The sequence below is a fragment of the Bombina bombina genome, chromosome 7, assembly GCF_027579735.1.
Source record: "Bombina bombina isolate aBomBom1 chromosome 7, aBomBom1.pri, whole genome shotgun sequence".
Lineage (NCBI taxonomy): Eukaryota > Metazoa > Chordata > Amphibia > Anura > Bombinatoridae > Bombina > Bombina bombina.
The window spans coordinates 371,265,895-371,282,838 of NC_069505.1; the positions used below are offsets into that span (position 1 = coordinate 371,265,895).

At 39.4% G+C, this 16,944-nt stretch overlaps 1 protein-coding gene across 1 annotated transcript in view; it reads left to right on the forward strand.

The window, feature by feature from the left end:
* LOC128666463 (uncharacterized) overlaps nt 1-8,050 on the forward strand; it is a 263,279-nt gene extending 255,229 nt beyond the window's left edge. Inside the window, exon 23 of the mRNA XM_053721074.1 lies at nt 7,271-8,050. Within this exon, the coding sequence (XP_053577049.1) occupies nt 7,271-7,869 (599 nt within the window). The 3' untranslated portion in view covers nt 7,870-8,050. The remainder of the gene's footprint in view (nt 1-7,270) is intronic.
* Nucleotides 8,051-16,944: the final 8,894 nt, after the last annotated feature.

The following is a 16,944-nucleotide window of genomic DNA, read 5'->3' on the forward strand; positions in this document are numbered from 1 at the left end:
CTTTGAGCAACATATTGGGGTTTTTGTGTGTGTGTGTTTTTTTTTTGTATTTGTCTTCTCCATTGACTTCTATGGGGAAATATGTGATCACGCACGCAATTTGGCTGTTTAGATTACGCGGCTTAACGAGCGCACAAAATAAGTTATTTTGAAACTTGTAATAGCTGCGCAACCCCAAATGCGAAAAAGCCATAAAGTGCACAGTGTTTTGGCAATTGATTTACTGCGTGACTTGTAATCTTGCCCTATGCTATTTACAGAAAAGAAAAATTCAGCAATATCTCAGTCTGGTCCTGCCAAAAAGACTGCCTAGCTCCAAATTACCAGGCAGTTTGTCTCTAATTTAAAGAAATCAACCATTCTCAGGCACATGTTTCAGCCTCTCCAGGAGTCATAAGTGAAGTGCAGAACAAGCTTTCCATGAGTCTAGAATTTCTAGACCATATGAGTAAGAAGTCCAAAAATAGCTCTCCCCTTCTTATTCTTAAAGAAACGTAAATGTAATAAAAATACAAAATCTTGTTATTTCTTGTTCAAAATACCAGTGTCACTAAAGATTCAATGGGGCCTATCTTCAGACTCGCCAGAAACACACGTTATGGAGCTCTGAGCAGGTGGACATTTATTGCCGCAATTCAACCCGATCAAATACGATCGGGTTGATTGATACCCCCCTGCTGGCGGCTGATTGGCCGCGAATATGCAGGGGGCGGCGTTGCACCAGCAGCTCTTGTGAGCTGCTGGTGCAATGCTGAATACGGAGAGCGTATTGCTCTCCGCATTCAGCAAGGTCTTGCGGACCTGATCCGCACTGTCGGATCAGGTCCGCAAGACCTTTCTTAAATAGGCCTCAATGTCTTTAACTTCACTAAGCTTTTCATAAAGGAAAGAAATATTGTGTAATATATTAGTATGTCATTACTAAAATAACAGGCAATTATCTTAACAAATAAAAACAACAAGCCCCAGACATTAATGTCAGTCTATTTGGGCCCTTTAATATTACATTTTAAATATACGCCGGGGTCTCCCTTTGTACTTTGTCCTCCATTGAGAACGTTTACCTAACAGAGAGCTCTTATTATTTCTGTGGGAGTCATCTTGCCACTTGCAAGGACTGACCTTTTTTATTATTATAGAATACCATCAGGGCTGCTCCTGAGAGTGTCGGAACGTCTAGACTGGCAATTTTTTTTTTACTTTACTTTAAAGCAGTGTTTTTCAACCGCGGTCCTCAAGTACCCTTAAAGGGACACTCAACTCAAAATTAAACTTTCATGATTCAGATAGAGCAGCAATTTAAATTTTCAAATTCAACTTTTAAATTTCTTTCCATTAACAAAATGTGCACAGTCTTTTTATATTTACACTTTTTGAGTCACCAGCTCCTACTGAGCATGTGCAAGAATTCACAGCATATACGTATATTCATTTGTGATTGGCTGATGGCTGTCACATGATACAGGAGGAGTGGAAAAAGACATAACTGAGCATTTTCAGAAAAAAATCTACTACTCATTTGAAGTTCAGACTAAGAGGCCAATTTATCCAGAGCCGAATGGCCCCTGATGCCCCTGTTTCCGCGCGAGCCTTCAGTTTGCTCCTTAGCTCGTCCGCTGCCTCTGAGGCTGCGGACATCAATCCGCCTGATCGTGTACAATCGGGTTGATTGACACCCCCTGCCGATTGGCCGCAAATCTGCGGGGGGCGGCATTGCACAAACAGTTCACAGAACTGCTTGTGCAATGTTAAATGACGACATTGTATGCTGTCGGCATTCAGCGATGTCTGTCGGACATTTGATAAATCTGCCCCTAAGTGCTATTACATTGTTTTTTTATCATGCATTTGTTGACTATGCAAATCTACTGCATTTACTGGTCCTTTAACAGGCCATGTTTTTATTATAGCTGAACTAGAGCACAGGTGAAATAATCAGCAGATGGGTGAGAGCAGGTTAGTAGCCATGGTTACTGATCAGCTGATTACTTCACCTGTACTCTAGTTCAGCTATATTGAAAACCTGGACCTATTGGGGGTACTTGAGGGCCGCGGTTGAGAAACTATTTTCAGTTTAATGATTGCATCATACAGACACACTCGTTTATTGATTGATAATGATGTAAACTAGTGAGGTATTTTTTGAATTTCTATGGTGATAAAATAAATACATTTACCCAATGGTATATACTACAGAAAAATAAGTACTCAACCAAAATTTTTAAACCAGGCAAAATGAATTGGATATAAGCGTCTTATCTTTATTGAGTAGAATGCTTACTCCTTAGATTTCTTTCTTCATTTTGTGCAAATTTACTCAATAGAGGAGAAAAAAAATCTTGAAAGTCAAGCTGTAATTTCTACACAGGAATAGAAATAAAACTTACCTAATTACTGCATTATATTTTTCAATATCATTTCTCATAATAAGGTCAAATTACATTCTGAAATCACAATATTGATGGAACTTAGAGACATGAAACCCAATTTTTTTCTTTTCTGATTTAGAAAGAGCATGCAATTTAAAATAACTCTCTCATTTACTTCTATTATCTAATTTGTTTCATTCTCTTGATATCCTTTGCTAAAAAAGCATATCTAGATAGGCTCAGTATCTGCTGATTAGTGGCTGCACATAGATGTCTCGTATGATTGGCTCACCATGTGCATTGCTATTTCTTCAACAAAGGATACCTAAAGAATTAAGCAAATTAGAAAATATAGTTAAATTGGAATGTTGTTTAAAATTGTTTTTTTCTGAATCATGAAAGAAAAAATGTGGTTTAAAATAGACTGAAAACGTTGATTTCATTACATACGGAACTAAAAGTGAAATGTGTGGCAAGAGAGATAGAACAATGACAATTCTTTTGAAGTGCTAGGAAGTTTACTAATAGGAATTGTCTGTTGCCTTGCAAAATATTAAGATATCAGCAGAATGTGAACAATTTCAAAATAGATGAAAGGGACAGTGAAATCAAAATTAAACTTTCATGATTCATATAGGGCATGCAATTTTAAACAATTCCCTTTAATCATCAAATTAGTTTTTTTCTCTTGTATTCCTAGTTGAAAGCTAAACCTAGGTAGGCTCATATGCTAATGTCTAAGCCCTTGTCGGCTGCCTCTTATTTCATTGCAGTTGACAGTTTTTAACAGCTAGAGGGTGTTAGTTCATGTGTGCCTTATAGATAACATTGTGCTCACACTCGTGGAGTTACTTATGAGAGGGCACTGATTGTCTAAAATGCAAGTCTGTCAAAAGAACTGAAATAAGGGGGCTGTCAGAAGATGCTTTGATACAAGGTAATCACAGAGGTAAAAAAAAAAGTGTATTTATATAACAGTGTTGGTTATGCAAAACTGGGGAATGGGTAATAAAGGGATTATCTATCTTTTTTAAAAATGAAAATTCTGGTGTAGACTGTCACTTTAACACTTTATTTTTAAATGGAAAAAATCCACCAACCATTTGTATTCTTAGGAGGAACCAAGCCAAGCTTGTTACTGGAATAGATCAGGCTTGTCCCTTGGTTAATAAAACCTGTATTGTTTTGTGTATTGTTATGTGATGAGACCAATTAGGGACAGATATGTAGCAGGATAGGTTTGTGAAGTCTACTGTAAACACTTCTGTAACGGTACCAACCGGATACCAAGGGTTAACACCAGGGAACAATGTCCTGCATAGGGAATCAGCAATTCACAACCCAGCCAGTTTTCAGGTTTTAAACAGAATGACTTTTATTAAGGCTCATATGCCCAGTATTTATGCAGGTCTGACCCCCCCAGAAGGGGGGTTGAAAGAATGTTGTACATTAGATGGAGGGAACACGCCCTTTTACATGATACAATAGAATACCTTGCTCAAGCTGATAACAATTTAAACACAGACACACACTTGTCTTTCCTTATCATCTAGGGTCTGCTCTCTGAGGTTGATTAAACAATGGACTGTGTATCAATAACATTAATGACAGTGCACAATAGCTGAACACAGTTAACTCTTTCAGTGCTGACAGAAGGGTCTGTCACATCTACATAGCACAATATACAGCCTATAGACAACCTTTCTTATGTTATAGTCCAGAAGTGGCTAGGTTTGCCACAATGCTCCCCCAGAACCAAGCCGGCATACACAGTCTGATCCCAACGGATCGGCTTGGGGATGTCCGGGGCAACAACTTTCGGCTCAAGTAGGCTACGGGGTGTTCTCCGCCATCTGCTCCAACTTGGCTCAGTACTGCCCCCACCCCAAACATGGAAGCGTCTCTTCCCGGAGGGACTGGGCTTGAGTAGTCACAGGGTTAACATCAGCGGGATCCATGGGGGCATAGGCAGAAACAAGGGGGGCCAAGTCATTTCCAAGGAGAACATCAGCAGGTAAGTCCTTCTTGACCCCCACATTCACAAGTCTAGCGCCCACTCCCCAATCCAAATGTACCCTGGCAACAGGTAGGCGGAACACAGTGCCCCCTGCTACCCTCACAGCCACAGTGTCTCCAGTGTGCTGTTTCTCAGGCACCAAGTTCTCTTGAAGCAAGGTCATGGTAGCACCAGTATCCCGTAGACAACTGACCTCCTTCCCATTCACTTTAACCCGTTGCCGGTTATTCCGGTGGGCAGCTTGCACGGGGTCTGCTTCATGTAGGCTGCCCCAGCATTCTGGCGCCTCTACGTAGCGGGCCACAGGCTGAGGATTATGTGGGATTCCGCCAGCGGGTCTTCTCCAGGACTGTGCTTGATTCGCTGCGTTTAGGGGACACTCTGGTCTTTTGTGCCCTAGTTGCTTACATCCAAAGCACCGAATAGGTTGTGAGTAGCCCCGCGAATTGAACCGGGCTCTCTGAGGGTAGTTCGTGGCCGGAGGCCGTGTGGTATAGCGGTGCGCCGGGGGTTGGTAACTGGCAGCTGCTGGGGTGACTGGGGGTCCGTACTCCACTCTAGCAGTGGGCAATCGGTATACTGCTCCCCCTGCCCCTCGTACTGCCACGGATCCGCCAGTGGGTGCTGTATCCGGCACCAAATGGGGAGCTATCAGGGTTAAAGTAGCTCCCGAATCCCGAAGTCCCTGGACCGACATCACCTCATGCAGAATTCCCAGGGGTTCCTCGGCTTGGGTGCTCAACACCTCATGAGCGGCTGGCTCCGTTTGGTAATGGTGAGCAGCCGCCCTTGGGGCCAGGTTCTGTCTGACCTGGTTCCAAGCTTGTCTGCTCCGATTTTGGGTGCACTCACGTGCCATATGTCCCCACTGCTTGCAGGTGTGGCATTGTATATTAGCCCGTCCGTTGTTAGGCTGTAGTCCATGGTGCCTCCTGGCATCAAAATGCTGGTCTGCTAATCTGGCTGCTTCGGTTAAGGTGAGGGGTTTTCGATCTCTCACCCATTCTTGGGCTTCTGGGGACAAGCCGTTAAAGAATTGCTCCAACAGCATCAGTTGTCGCAATTCTTCCATGGTGGTAGCTTGGCTGGCCTGTATCCACCCCTGAGATGCTTGATCCAGCTTGTGGGCCCACTCTGCATGGGAATCTCTTTCTGGCTTGCGCAGGCCTCTAAACTTGCGCAGGTATGCCTCTGAGGTAATGGCATATCTTTCCAAGATCGCTCTCTTCACTTTAGCGTAATCCTTGCTGTCCTCCCTGGGTACAGCGCGATACGCTTCCGCTGCCCTACCGGCTAGCTTGCCTGCTAGCACCGGCACCCATACGGACTGCTCCAAATCATGTAACTCGCACAGTCTCTCAAAATCCTGTAAATACCCATCAATCTCATCCTTCTCCTCACAAAACATTTTAAATGCATGGTATGGGATTTTGGGTCTTACTGGGTTGCTGAGTGCGTCCAAAATGGATTCTGCTCGGGAGGATGCATTCCGCGGACTGTGTGCCATCACGTACTCCTGCACATCTGCCATTACCACGGATAGCATATCCCGTGGTACAGGTTGGGGTAAAAATTCCAGCCTGGTCCTCATTTCCCTCTGGTATAGGGTCTCCTCCATGGCTGCTGGAGGCGTAGCGCTGCGAGCTCTGTCTCCCTCCATCAGCTCAGCAATTAATATAGCCTTGGCTTTGCTGCTGCCTATCTTTCCCCTGGCTTCTAGCAGTTCCTTTTACGTTTGTCTCTTTAGCTTAGAATAATCCATCTCCATTCACTTCGGTCCCTGGTACTCCTTCCATCTTAGTCAGTATTGTAGTAATCCCCCTCTTCCTGAGGTTACTGGCTTGTGTAGTTGCTCTTCTGGGCGATAAGGTTCATTCCGTCGCTTGCCACCAATTGTAACGGTACCAACCGGATACCAAGGGTTAACACCAGGGAACAATGTCCTGCATAGAGAATCAGCAATTCACAACCCAGCCAGTTTTCAGGTTTTAAACAGAATGACTTTTATTAAGGCTCATATGCCCAGTATTTATGCAGGTCTGACCCCCCCCAGAAGGGGGGTTGAAAGAATGTTGTACATTAGATGGAGGGAACACGCCCTTTTACATGATACAATAGAATACCTTGCTCAAGCTGATAACAATTTAAACACAGACACACACTTGTCTTTCCTTATCATCTAGGGTCTGCTCTCTGAGGTTGATTAAACAATGGACTGTGTATCAATAACATTAATGACAGTGCACAATAGCTGAACACAGTTAACTCTTTCAGTGCTGACAGAAGGGTCTGTCACATCTACATAGCACAATATACAGCCTATAGACAACCTTTCTTATGTTATAGTCCAGAAGTGGCTAGGTTTGCCACAACTTCCATTTTTCAGAACTGGAAAACAATTCTCAGAGCTAATTTGCATAAAAAGGGGCACAATACAAATTAAAGTGTAATGCAAATTTTTTTACTACCCATAATTAAACATTGTGCATTGCAATTTCAAAGTGACTTTTAAAGGGACAGTCTATGTCCCAAAAGAGTAAAAGTCCTTCAGAAACTTTAAAATCTCTTTACTTTAATAATGGCTTTAAATAAATCATCTTGTTTTCATCTTTTCTTGAGCATTTGCATCAGGTCTCTCCCTTCATGAGATCCTGTAGGGTTTCCTTCTATTTGTTAAAAAAATACAAATCTGATTAGTTCAACATATTAACCAATAAATATTACAGAAAATCAACCTAAGTCTTTCATTTTCCTGATTGGGTAAGTGCATTTAATTTAAAAACATATTCAAATAAAGTAATGTAATTTAACTTTTAAACAGCCAGATAATATGAGATAGTATTTGTTTATCTTTGTAAATAATTTAAATTTCTTTCTTTATTAGATCTTATAGGCAAATCTTTAGTCTTCAAGAAAGAAACCGGTGACAGTTATGTCATACTAACCCCAGATCTTCCAATGAACCTGAAAGCTTTCACACTCTGCATGAAGTTGTCTTTAGATGTTCCTCAAAATCGAGAAACTATTTTATTTTCATACCGTACTACATTTTATGATGAACTGAATCTTTGGATTGAGTATGATGGTAAAACTGGCTTTTATATGAGTGGAGACGGTGTCCAATTTGCACCTATGGATCTTAGTAAAGAGTGGAACCATGTGTGCCTCACTTGGGAGGCCAGACATGGTCGAACTGAGTTCTGGCTCAATGGTAGAAGAGCAACAACAGCAGTATACAACAAGAAGAATATTATGCGTGCAGGTGGAATTGTCATGCTGGGGCAAGATCAAGATAACCTTGGGGGTGATTTTGATATATCACAAAGTTATGTTGGTAAAATCAAAGATTTAAATATGTGGGACAGTGTTTTATCTCTAAAGTTACTTAAAAAACAATTTAACGATAAAGATATTCGGAAGGGTAACATTTTTGATTGGGGTCATTTGTCTTATAAAATTTTTGGAAATGTAACAATTGTTTAAAAAAAAAAATAACAACAACTATAATGTGGCTTTCATGTAGGTAAAACAAAATGGTACCTCATAGCTGCAAAATAACACACAGAAAACGAAAGTAATATTTAATGTCAAACAATAATGACATCATCCTTAATTGTCAGAAAATAATTGTACTCAAATAAAAAGTAAGTGTTCTTTAAAGTTACTTTGTGAATGATTTTTATGTGTTGACTACAAAAAAAATGTCCACTGCTTTTACATGCAACATAGACTGATCCTTTTGATAGTAACATAAATCAATTAAAAAAGCAATTATAGCTGTAAGACAAGGCCTTGGAGGGATGTGCTGAGTTCCACATAGAAAAAGTAATGGACTATACCTGTGATAAGGAGATGCTACTGCCTGCAATCACTCCTGAGACCCCCTGTATTTAATGTGGCACCAAGTAACACAAACCAGATGAGAGTATCACAGACCTTTCATCTGCACTACTTTGCAACTTGTTGGATGGAGGGCTGCCAGGCACATAGCTATGAATACAGTTGTTGCAGTCATCAACCAGCACTACAGCCACTGCAGATGAGGGGGGCACCCAGGCATCAAGATCATTAAATGAAGAGCTCATACTACACATGACTTAACAGGTAACCCCTGACAAAGACTATAACTTTAACCTGGCAGAGATGTTTCAGGAGGCCCATCATACTGACCCAGCCTTGGAGTATGTGCAGCACAGAGCTGTACATCCACCATCTGAAACTGATAATTACTATTACCTTTGTAGAAAAGGTCTGGCTTGGAGAAAGTGCCTCTAAAAACTCTGGACCATGTCCAAACATCTAGTACTCCCAAGGGCATATCAGGAACAGCTGCCTAGAAAATATCACTTGAACATCTGAATGTTAAAAGGAAGATATTTTTCCTCAAAATGTTCTCAGTAGTAACATTCCATTGTAAATGCACTTTAAGCAGCCAATTAGGATGCTAGTCCTAGGAATTGCAAGGGAGCATGCATCTGACATGTGCAGCACAGTCATGTTATTTTTCTCCTCAGTATAAGACAGCTTACTAGAAATCTTGTGATTTCATTCAAATCTCATAAGATCCCAGTAACGTGGCATGTGTCTGAGCGATTTTTACCTCAGTGCCTCTCTTCCACCTACATCCTGCCCTTTGCCTTATTCCACCAAGACATGTCAAGTGCTGTAGTTGGTTCTTAAAAACCATTGTATATTTTGCCAGAGTCTGCTTGTGATTTCCATTGGATACTGCAAAGTGTCACTCTGCTCCTGCGCCTCCCCTTATATGTTCTAGTGCCCCCTTGTGGAGGCCCGCCTCACACTTTGAAAACCGCTGGTCTATATCAATTCCAACTGAGCTGATCAGTGATATTATGTACACATGTCTACTATGTTGCTCTAAAACATAAGTACTGCGTGTAGTGTTCTCTTTCTATAATGCTCTGGAAGGTATTTTAGCGATCAGAAAAATATAACAAAATACTTTTACTAGGGGGTAGATTAACAAGCAGCGGATGCTTCTTTCTACCCCTCAAAGTTTCAAACTCGCCGGAAACTAAAGTTAAGAAGCAGCGGTCGTAAGACCACTGCTCATTAACTTGTCCACCACCTTTTAGGTGGGGGAAGGCAATCATCCTGATCCGATACGATCGGGATGATTGACACCCCCTGCTAGCGGCCGATTGGCCACGAATGTGCAGGTGGCGGGATTGCACTACAGCGAATCATGTCTGCCCGGAAATTAATGAATTGACCCCAAAATCTCATGTAATGAAGAAAGACACTTCAAACTGTTTCTTCTCTGTAGCGTCATTATCAAGATTGTCCATTTTTGTCATCTCTTCCTATTTAAAGACAGTTCTGAAGATTAGTAAGTGATGATTTCCTGTCAGACAATTGTTAGGGTTTCTTTTACAAACAAAACTATCATCATAAACTGTAGCATATTACAAGCGGCTGGTTATTGCTACCGCAATCTTGCGGTAGCCATTAGGGCTCCAAAAATTAACCAGAGATTAGATCTCTGGTTAATTTTTATAAAAGTGCCCCAAATGCCCTCAAAATAGAGGATATTATAGTTGGTGGGAGTGGGGTGTTAGAAAAAAAAAACGGCTCTGAAAAATGCCTTTACCATGCGATCTATGGGAACCGTGTGTTCTCATAGCCCGCAATGTAAATTTATATGTATATGATTATATACATATATATTTCTGTGTTAATATGTGTATATAACACATGTGTATTATTAATATATAAATATATATATATGTATATAGTTTATACTCCTCCTACACCTAGATTGCTGACTGGAGAACAGTTCAAACCATTAGTTCACAAAAGATATGAGTTTTGAAGAACGCAGCCGGAGTGAGGGGTATTAGAATGGCACATTACAGCGCATCTTTATACCTTAAGTTGATAGTGTACTCAAAGTTAACATCCACCAGTTTTTTTTTAATCCAAATTGCCAACTCTTCAACCAAGGGACACATGTTATATACCAACAATCCTAAAAACTATTCTCATCGTATTCATGTACAAACTTAAAGTGTTTCCCCACGTTGCATTCCTGTGATCTCTAATACTTGATTTCTTGTGAAATGCTTGTGCAATGCCGCCTCCTGCACATTCGTGGTCAATCGGCCACTAGCAGGGGGTGTCAATCATCCCGATCGTATCTTATCGGGATGATTGCTGTCCGCCACCTCAGGTGGCAGATGATTTAAGGAGCAGCGGTCCTAAGACCACTGCCTCTTAACTTGATTTCCCAAAATTAAGCATGGGGCACCTACAAGACAGTAAATAGATAACACCCATTCATTTTTAGTTTGATTTTAAAAGACCGACCATCAACAGCAGTATATGCCTAAAATAAACACACTTCCCACATGGGGCACAACCCATCATTTGTACATTTTTGTTAACCACATTTCAGATTCAGGAGATCTAATAAATTCACTTTTCACTACCTTATCCCTCAAGCTAGGTGCTCCTCTAGCTGTTATTAAGGGAAAATCTGTAATAAATTGATTCACGTTCTCATCAGGATGCAATAGATACCAACATTTTTTAGAATCTTGCTTCAATATGGTTCTAAATGACCGCAACTTCATAAAGACTGACAAGGACTTCTGCAAGCCTAATTTACTCTCGTTGATAGCTATGCTTAGCTAAAACTATTTGTACAGCACACCTGTAGAGTTGAATTCAGCTTTGTTTTCAGGCCCACATAACTCACCCAATATCTTGGGGTACTTATGTTGTCCTTTGTATATATACAAGAATCAGCCTAGCTCACTGGTCTAGTATGTCACAATCTACCAAAATGAAATCTAAATCGGAATCCTCTGTGAAGAAAACAGTAGTAGGTAATTTTAAAGACTTTCCTATGTCTGGAAACTCCTCTCCCACTAGAGAACAGTCTCCTTTATTACAATTTGATGACACTGGACCTCTGGAAACGCAAATTTCTCAACCCTCTCCATCAGATATGTAAGCTTCAAACAAAGTTGAAACCTTGATTATTATGCAGGATACCTTAATGAAAGTCATCAAAGGATCTGTAGCAGAACTGAGGAGCAGTGTTAATTTTGACGGAAAATTTCGATTTAGTCTTAGTTTTAGTCTTTTGACTAAAATGCCATTTTAGTTTTAGTCGTATTGTAGTCATCTGAATTGTTTTAGTTTTAGTCTAGTTTTAGTCGACTGAATCTCCAGTAGATTTTAGTCGACTAAACCTCTAGTAGATTTTAGTCAACTAAAATCTAAGGGGTTTAGTTAAAGTGTGATGCATTATTTAAGCATTTCTCTATAATTTTGCAAACTCATATACTCCAGGAGTAAACATCTAATAGCCTGTTATTATTTATGGTATTAAGGTTTAAACCTGCAATACAGACACAGATTTAGCCGTTGTGATATATAACATCTTTATTAAACTTAAAATGAAATAAAACCAAGTTTCATAAACAAACAGAAGTGCAACTTTAAAATATAAAAAAGCAAACTGTAAACTGTATTGTCTGTAACGCCATTGCACATATTACCCAATATAAAAACTTTAACTTTTCTCTGTTAATAATTAAAACAAGTATCAATGAACTCAACACAACAAAAGGTTTCTGCAGCTAGCACAGGCACAGCATAACTTAAACCCATACTCATGGGTTATGTGTATTTCTATAGGAAGAATCAATTGATTGTTCACAGATTCTAAAACAAATTTGGCAACAATATTAGCACTGCTCTAGAACTTCCAAACTTACTATATACTCCTGGAGTAAAGGTTTATTAACCTGTTTTTATTTATGGTATTAAGGTTTGAACATGCAATACAGAACTGTTGTGGTATATAACATGTTTTTATTTATCTTAAAATTGAATAAAATTAAGTTTTGTAAATTTTACAGAAGAGCAGTAATTAGATATGGATTGATTATAACACCTTGTATAAAATGTTTTTGTCAGCAAATTTTGATTTAGTTTTAGTCATAGTCTTTTGACTAAAATGTCATTTTGATTTAGTTTTAGTCATAGTCGTTTGACTAAAATGCCATTTTAGTTTTAGTCGTATTTTAGTCATCAGAATTTCTTTAGTTTTATACTCATTTTAGTCTAGTTTTAGTCGACAAAATTAACACTGCTGAGGACGGATATACAGTAGCTGCAATAGGGGAGAACAGAAGTGTTGGAAAGAAAGCAGTAAGATCTTGCACTACATCACTCCAATCTTCAGTCCCATTCCCAGAATTTGGCATTGAAAAGTTCAGATTTTTCTAACTGATTTGGACACTCCAAGATTTCTTATGGATAGGGTTCATCACATACCCAGACAGAGGAATTTCCCTATTGACAAGTCTAGCGATGTAGTGTACTTTTTTTACCCATAAAGAACAGATCCTTGGAGAAATGGCTAACCGCCAAATCTTCCAGAGAGGTTTAAATCAGTTGCAGTCTATCCAGACTAATCCCAATATACTCTCCAAAAGAGAAGGAACTTTAGGCCAGTAACCCAATCACTGAGATTTCATAGCATTAAATATTGTTGGGGTAAATTGACTAAGGGCTAGATTACAAGTGGAGCACTAACAATTATGTGTGAATGAAAAAGGGTTTATTGCGGGTGTTTGCACGCATCAGGTTTTTCGCTCGGATTACAAGTTGAAAGTAAATGCGATCACTTAAGCGCAATTGAAGTTAATGAGTGTCAAGATAGCGGATCCTCAGTGCGCTGGTTACTGTTTCGAGAAACAAAAAGTGTCACAAAACCCATCAAAAATACATTAAAAAGTACAGTTCCATTCATAATAACACCAAATTATAAAAAATATTCAAAAAAATATTGCATAGAAAAATTATAAGGGCTCAAAGATATGAGAGGCCGATTTATCAAGCCCCGTATGCATCTGTTTCCGTACGAGTCTTCAGGCTCGCTGGAAACTGGCATTAAGAAGCAGTGGTCTTAAGACTCCTTAACTCGTCTGCCACCTCTGAGGTACGATCAGGTTGATTGACACCCCCTGCTTGTGGCCGATTGGTTGTGAATGTGCAGGGGGCGGCATTGCACAAGCATTTCACAAGAAATGCTTGTGTAATGATAAATGCCGACAGCGTATGCTGTCAGCATTTAGCAATGTCAGCTAGAGCGGATCATGTCCGTCCGCCAATTGTTATATTTGCCCGAGGTCTCAGATGTCAGGAAAAAAAAGCAGGCAAAGGGCGTGCATACATATACTGTACATGTCTAAAGATGTACAGGTATGCACTGTATGTATATATATATATATATATATATATATATATACAGAGGCGTAACTAGAAACCACAGGGCCCAGGTGCAAGAATCTAAGAAGGACCCCCTCACCCAAAAATTTTTTTAATTTGATACATATCTTTTTCTTTTTTTTAACATTTAGCACAGAAAAAACTAATTGTGAATCAGATTACATGTCTGTAAAAGGGGGTACCCTGTGCCCACAGTCTGTGAGATGGTCTGACCCCCTATTACTGTATATAGTGAAGTAGTGACACAGTCTGTAATCTGCCCGTGAGATGGCTGGCCTGACCCTACCCACCCCAGTACTTTATATAGTGACCACAGTAGTTGACCGGAGTGACTCCTGTCAGGGGCCCAATGGGCAAGAACAACTTAATTTAAAAAAAAATAATATTATTTTTTAATTTTGGCAGCCACCAGAGGGTACTACAGCAGAGTGCTATTGAGCGTGGGAAATTTGATTACAAGGAGTAAAGTATTAGCATTTGAGAGGATTTCTAAGTGTGCACTAAACCACTATGCACAGTGTGAGACAGACTTGGCACTTTGTTTGTACAGTGTGTGGCTGAATCAGACAGCAGATCACTTTCATTTGCAGAAGAGGTAGGACTTACATAGTAAATGTTTTTTATTTTTTTGTGCAATTTCGGATGGTAACTTCAGTGTGGTAGTATTTGTATGGTGGGGCCAGGGGTCCATAAAAACACATTTATTTTAGCAATATGCAGCAGTGAATTTATGATTATTTGACAATGCTGTAGAAATTCTATATTTAAAGCCATGCAGAAATGCTTCCTCCTCAATACACAAATGGTAGGATCCCTATTGGCAGATATGAGTTGTTGTTAACTTAACACTGTTCAGTTTACACTACAGCTGACTTAATTTGAAATACATACAAACAAGCCTAAATCCTGCATTTAACCAGATCTAATGCTATGAGACTGAGTACCACAGCTTATGGTTCCACCAAGACCATATAGAGTACAGCATTTTCAAAATCCTAAAGTACAGCTGACAGATGGGAACATTTATTTGTCCACCATATTTGAAGTGGTGCTCTTGGTTGGGGAAAATGGGGGGGGGGGGAAACAATCATATGTCAACCTTTCAAAAGTACTTTTCTTCATCTAGCCATCTACCCATATCATTAAATGTACAATTTTGAATTCACAGAATTATTTTTTTTGTACATTTACAAATATGATTCTTTAAAAAGTGATTTATTAATTTCTGCTATTTTGTTTATCATGCATGTCACACACTGTTGATTTAGGGGATGCAATGTGCAGAAATTTTATCTCCTGTTAGTGTTTCTTTCTTTGTGCTTTTGTTTGTCTCTATGAGTGTGTATTTATTTTTTTCTGTGGGTCTCTCTGTGAAGGAGGGTGTGTATGTATTTGTGCTTTATCTATGGGTGTCTCTGTGAGCGTGTGTGTATGTATGTCTTTGTGTGTTTTCTGTGGATGTCTCTGTGAGGGTGAGTGTATGTATGTATGTATGTGTGTTTTCTGTGGATGTCTTTTAGAGGGTGTGTGCGTATGTCTGTGTTTTCTGTGGGTGTCTCTGTGAGGGTGTGTGTATGTCTGTGCATTTTCTGTGGGTGTCTCTGTAAGAGTGTGTTTATGTCTTTGTGTGTTTTCTGTGGATGTCTCGGTAAGGGTGTGTGTGTATGTATGTCTTTGTGTGTTTTATGTGGTTGTCTCTCTGTGTGTGTATGTCTTTGTGTGTTTTCTGTGGGTGTCTCTCTGTGTGTGTGTGTGTATGTCTTTGTGTTTTTGTTTTCTGAGGCTGTCTCTGTCGGTGTTTCCTTGGGTGTATGTGAAAGTTTGTGTTTGAGTTTGTGTGTCTATTGTTTGTTCCTTTTTAGGACATTTTGACCTTACTACTAATTATTCACATCTTTCTACAGACTTTGAGACAAATGAGACCTTTCCGGAAGTCACCAATCCACCATTTAACCTTTCAATTATTGTTTAGGCAGTTCAGGGCCCTTCCTTTCAGCTACTGCATGCTGTTGTCATCATTTAGTTGGCATCTTCCTTGATAAAAAGATAATCAGAACTCCATATTTTGTTTTGTAAATCTCCTTTTTTGACAAAACTGTAGTCTACCTCATTACGTGTCAGATCAATGTAAACAAGTGCTGATTGTCTGTGTCTGAGTGTGTTTGTGTGTTTCTTTTTGTGACTGCTAGAGTGTCTATATGTTAATCCTTATGTATGAGTTAGTGTTTCAGTGTATGAGTGTGTCTGTGTGTTACCTTTACAACATTTCCAAGTTTGACTACACTTAAGAATAAAGTGCATATACGTTTTAGTCACTTGGTCAAAAATTGTACATGTCAAAGGGGGAGGGGGGGGGGGCTGATCAATGGTTAAGTCAGGGGCCCCAAAATTTCTAGTGGCGGCCCTGCCCACCGCAAGTATATTTCTATTAACCCATATGCTACCATATACCCACTGCAATCTACTATTAACCCCTATGTTGCTAACTATGAACCACTGTACTGCCATATACCCACCGCAATCAACTAACTATTAAACCCTTTGTCACAAACTATAAACCCCTATATCGCCATATAACCATGGATGCCACACACTGAAATCCCGGAAGCACAGAACCCCAATATATAGGGGTACCACTTAATTCGGATCGACTGATTTCAAATCAATCCCTATTGGCTGATTTGAATTAGCCGATAGCAAGACATTTTTAAAATTTTAATTTTAATTATCCAATAGAAAAGGATATTTAGAATTTAAATTTAAAAAAGTTCTTGCTATTTGTTGAGTTTGAGTCTTTTTTTATTTTAAAATATAGGGTTTATTTTTAATTTTATTTTGTAGGCTAGGTTTTTTAAAGTTAGAATTTGTTATTTTGTGGGGTGGGGTTACTTTAGTGTAGTTGTGGGGTGGTTTGTAACTTTTTTTTGCAAAAGATCACTTTAGGGCAATGACCTACAAAAGGCACTTTTATGGGCTATTGTAATTTATTTTAGTGTTAGGGTTTAGGGGGGGGTTGTTTTTGTTTTTTATTTTATGGAACATGTAGTTTAATGTTAGGTATAATAATTTTTATTTTGGATATTGTAGTTTTTTTTGTTTTTTTTGTAACAGTTTTTTTTGTATAACAGCTTTTTTTTGTAATGTAGAGGGGTTAGTTTAGAGGGGGGGTTGATTAGGTGATTATTGTTAGTTAGTATTTTTTAGGCCTTAAACAACTAACCACCCCATACCTGTATGGAGGTTGATTAGATGATTAATGATGGCTACCATTTATTACGCCTTAATCAACTACCA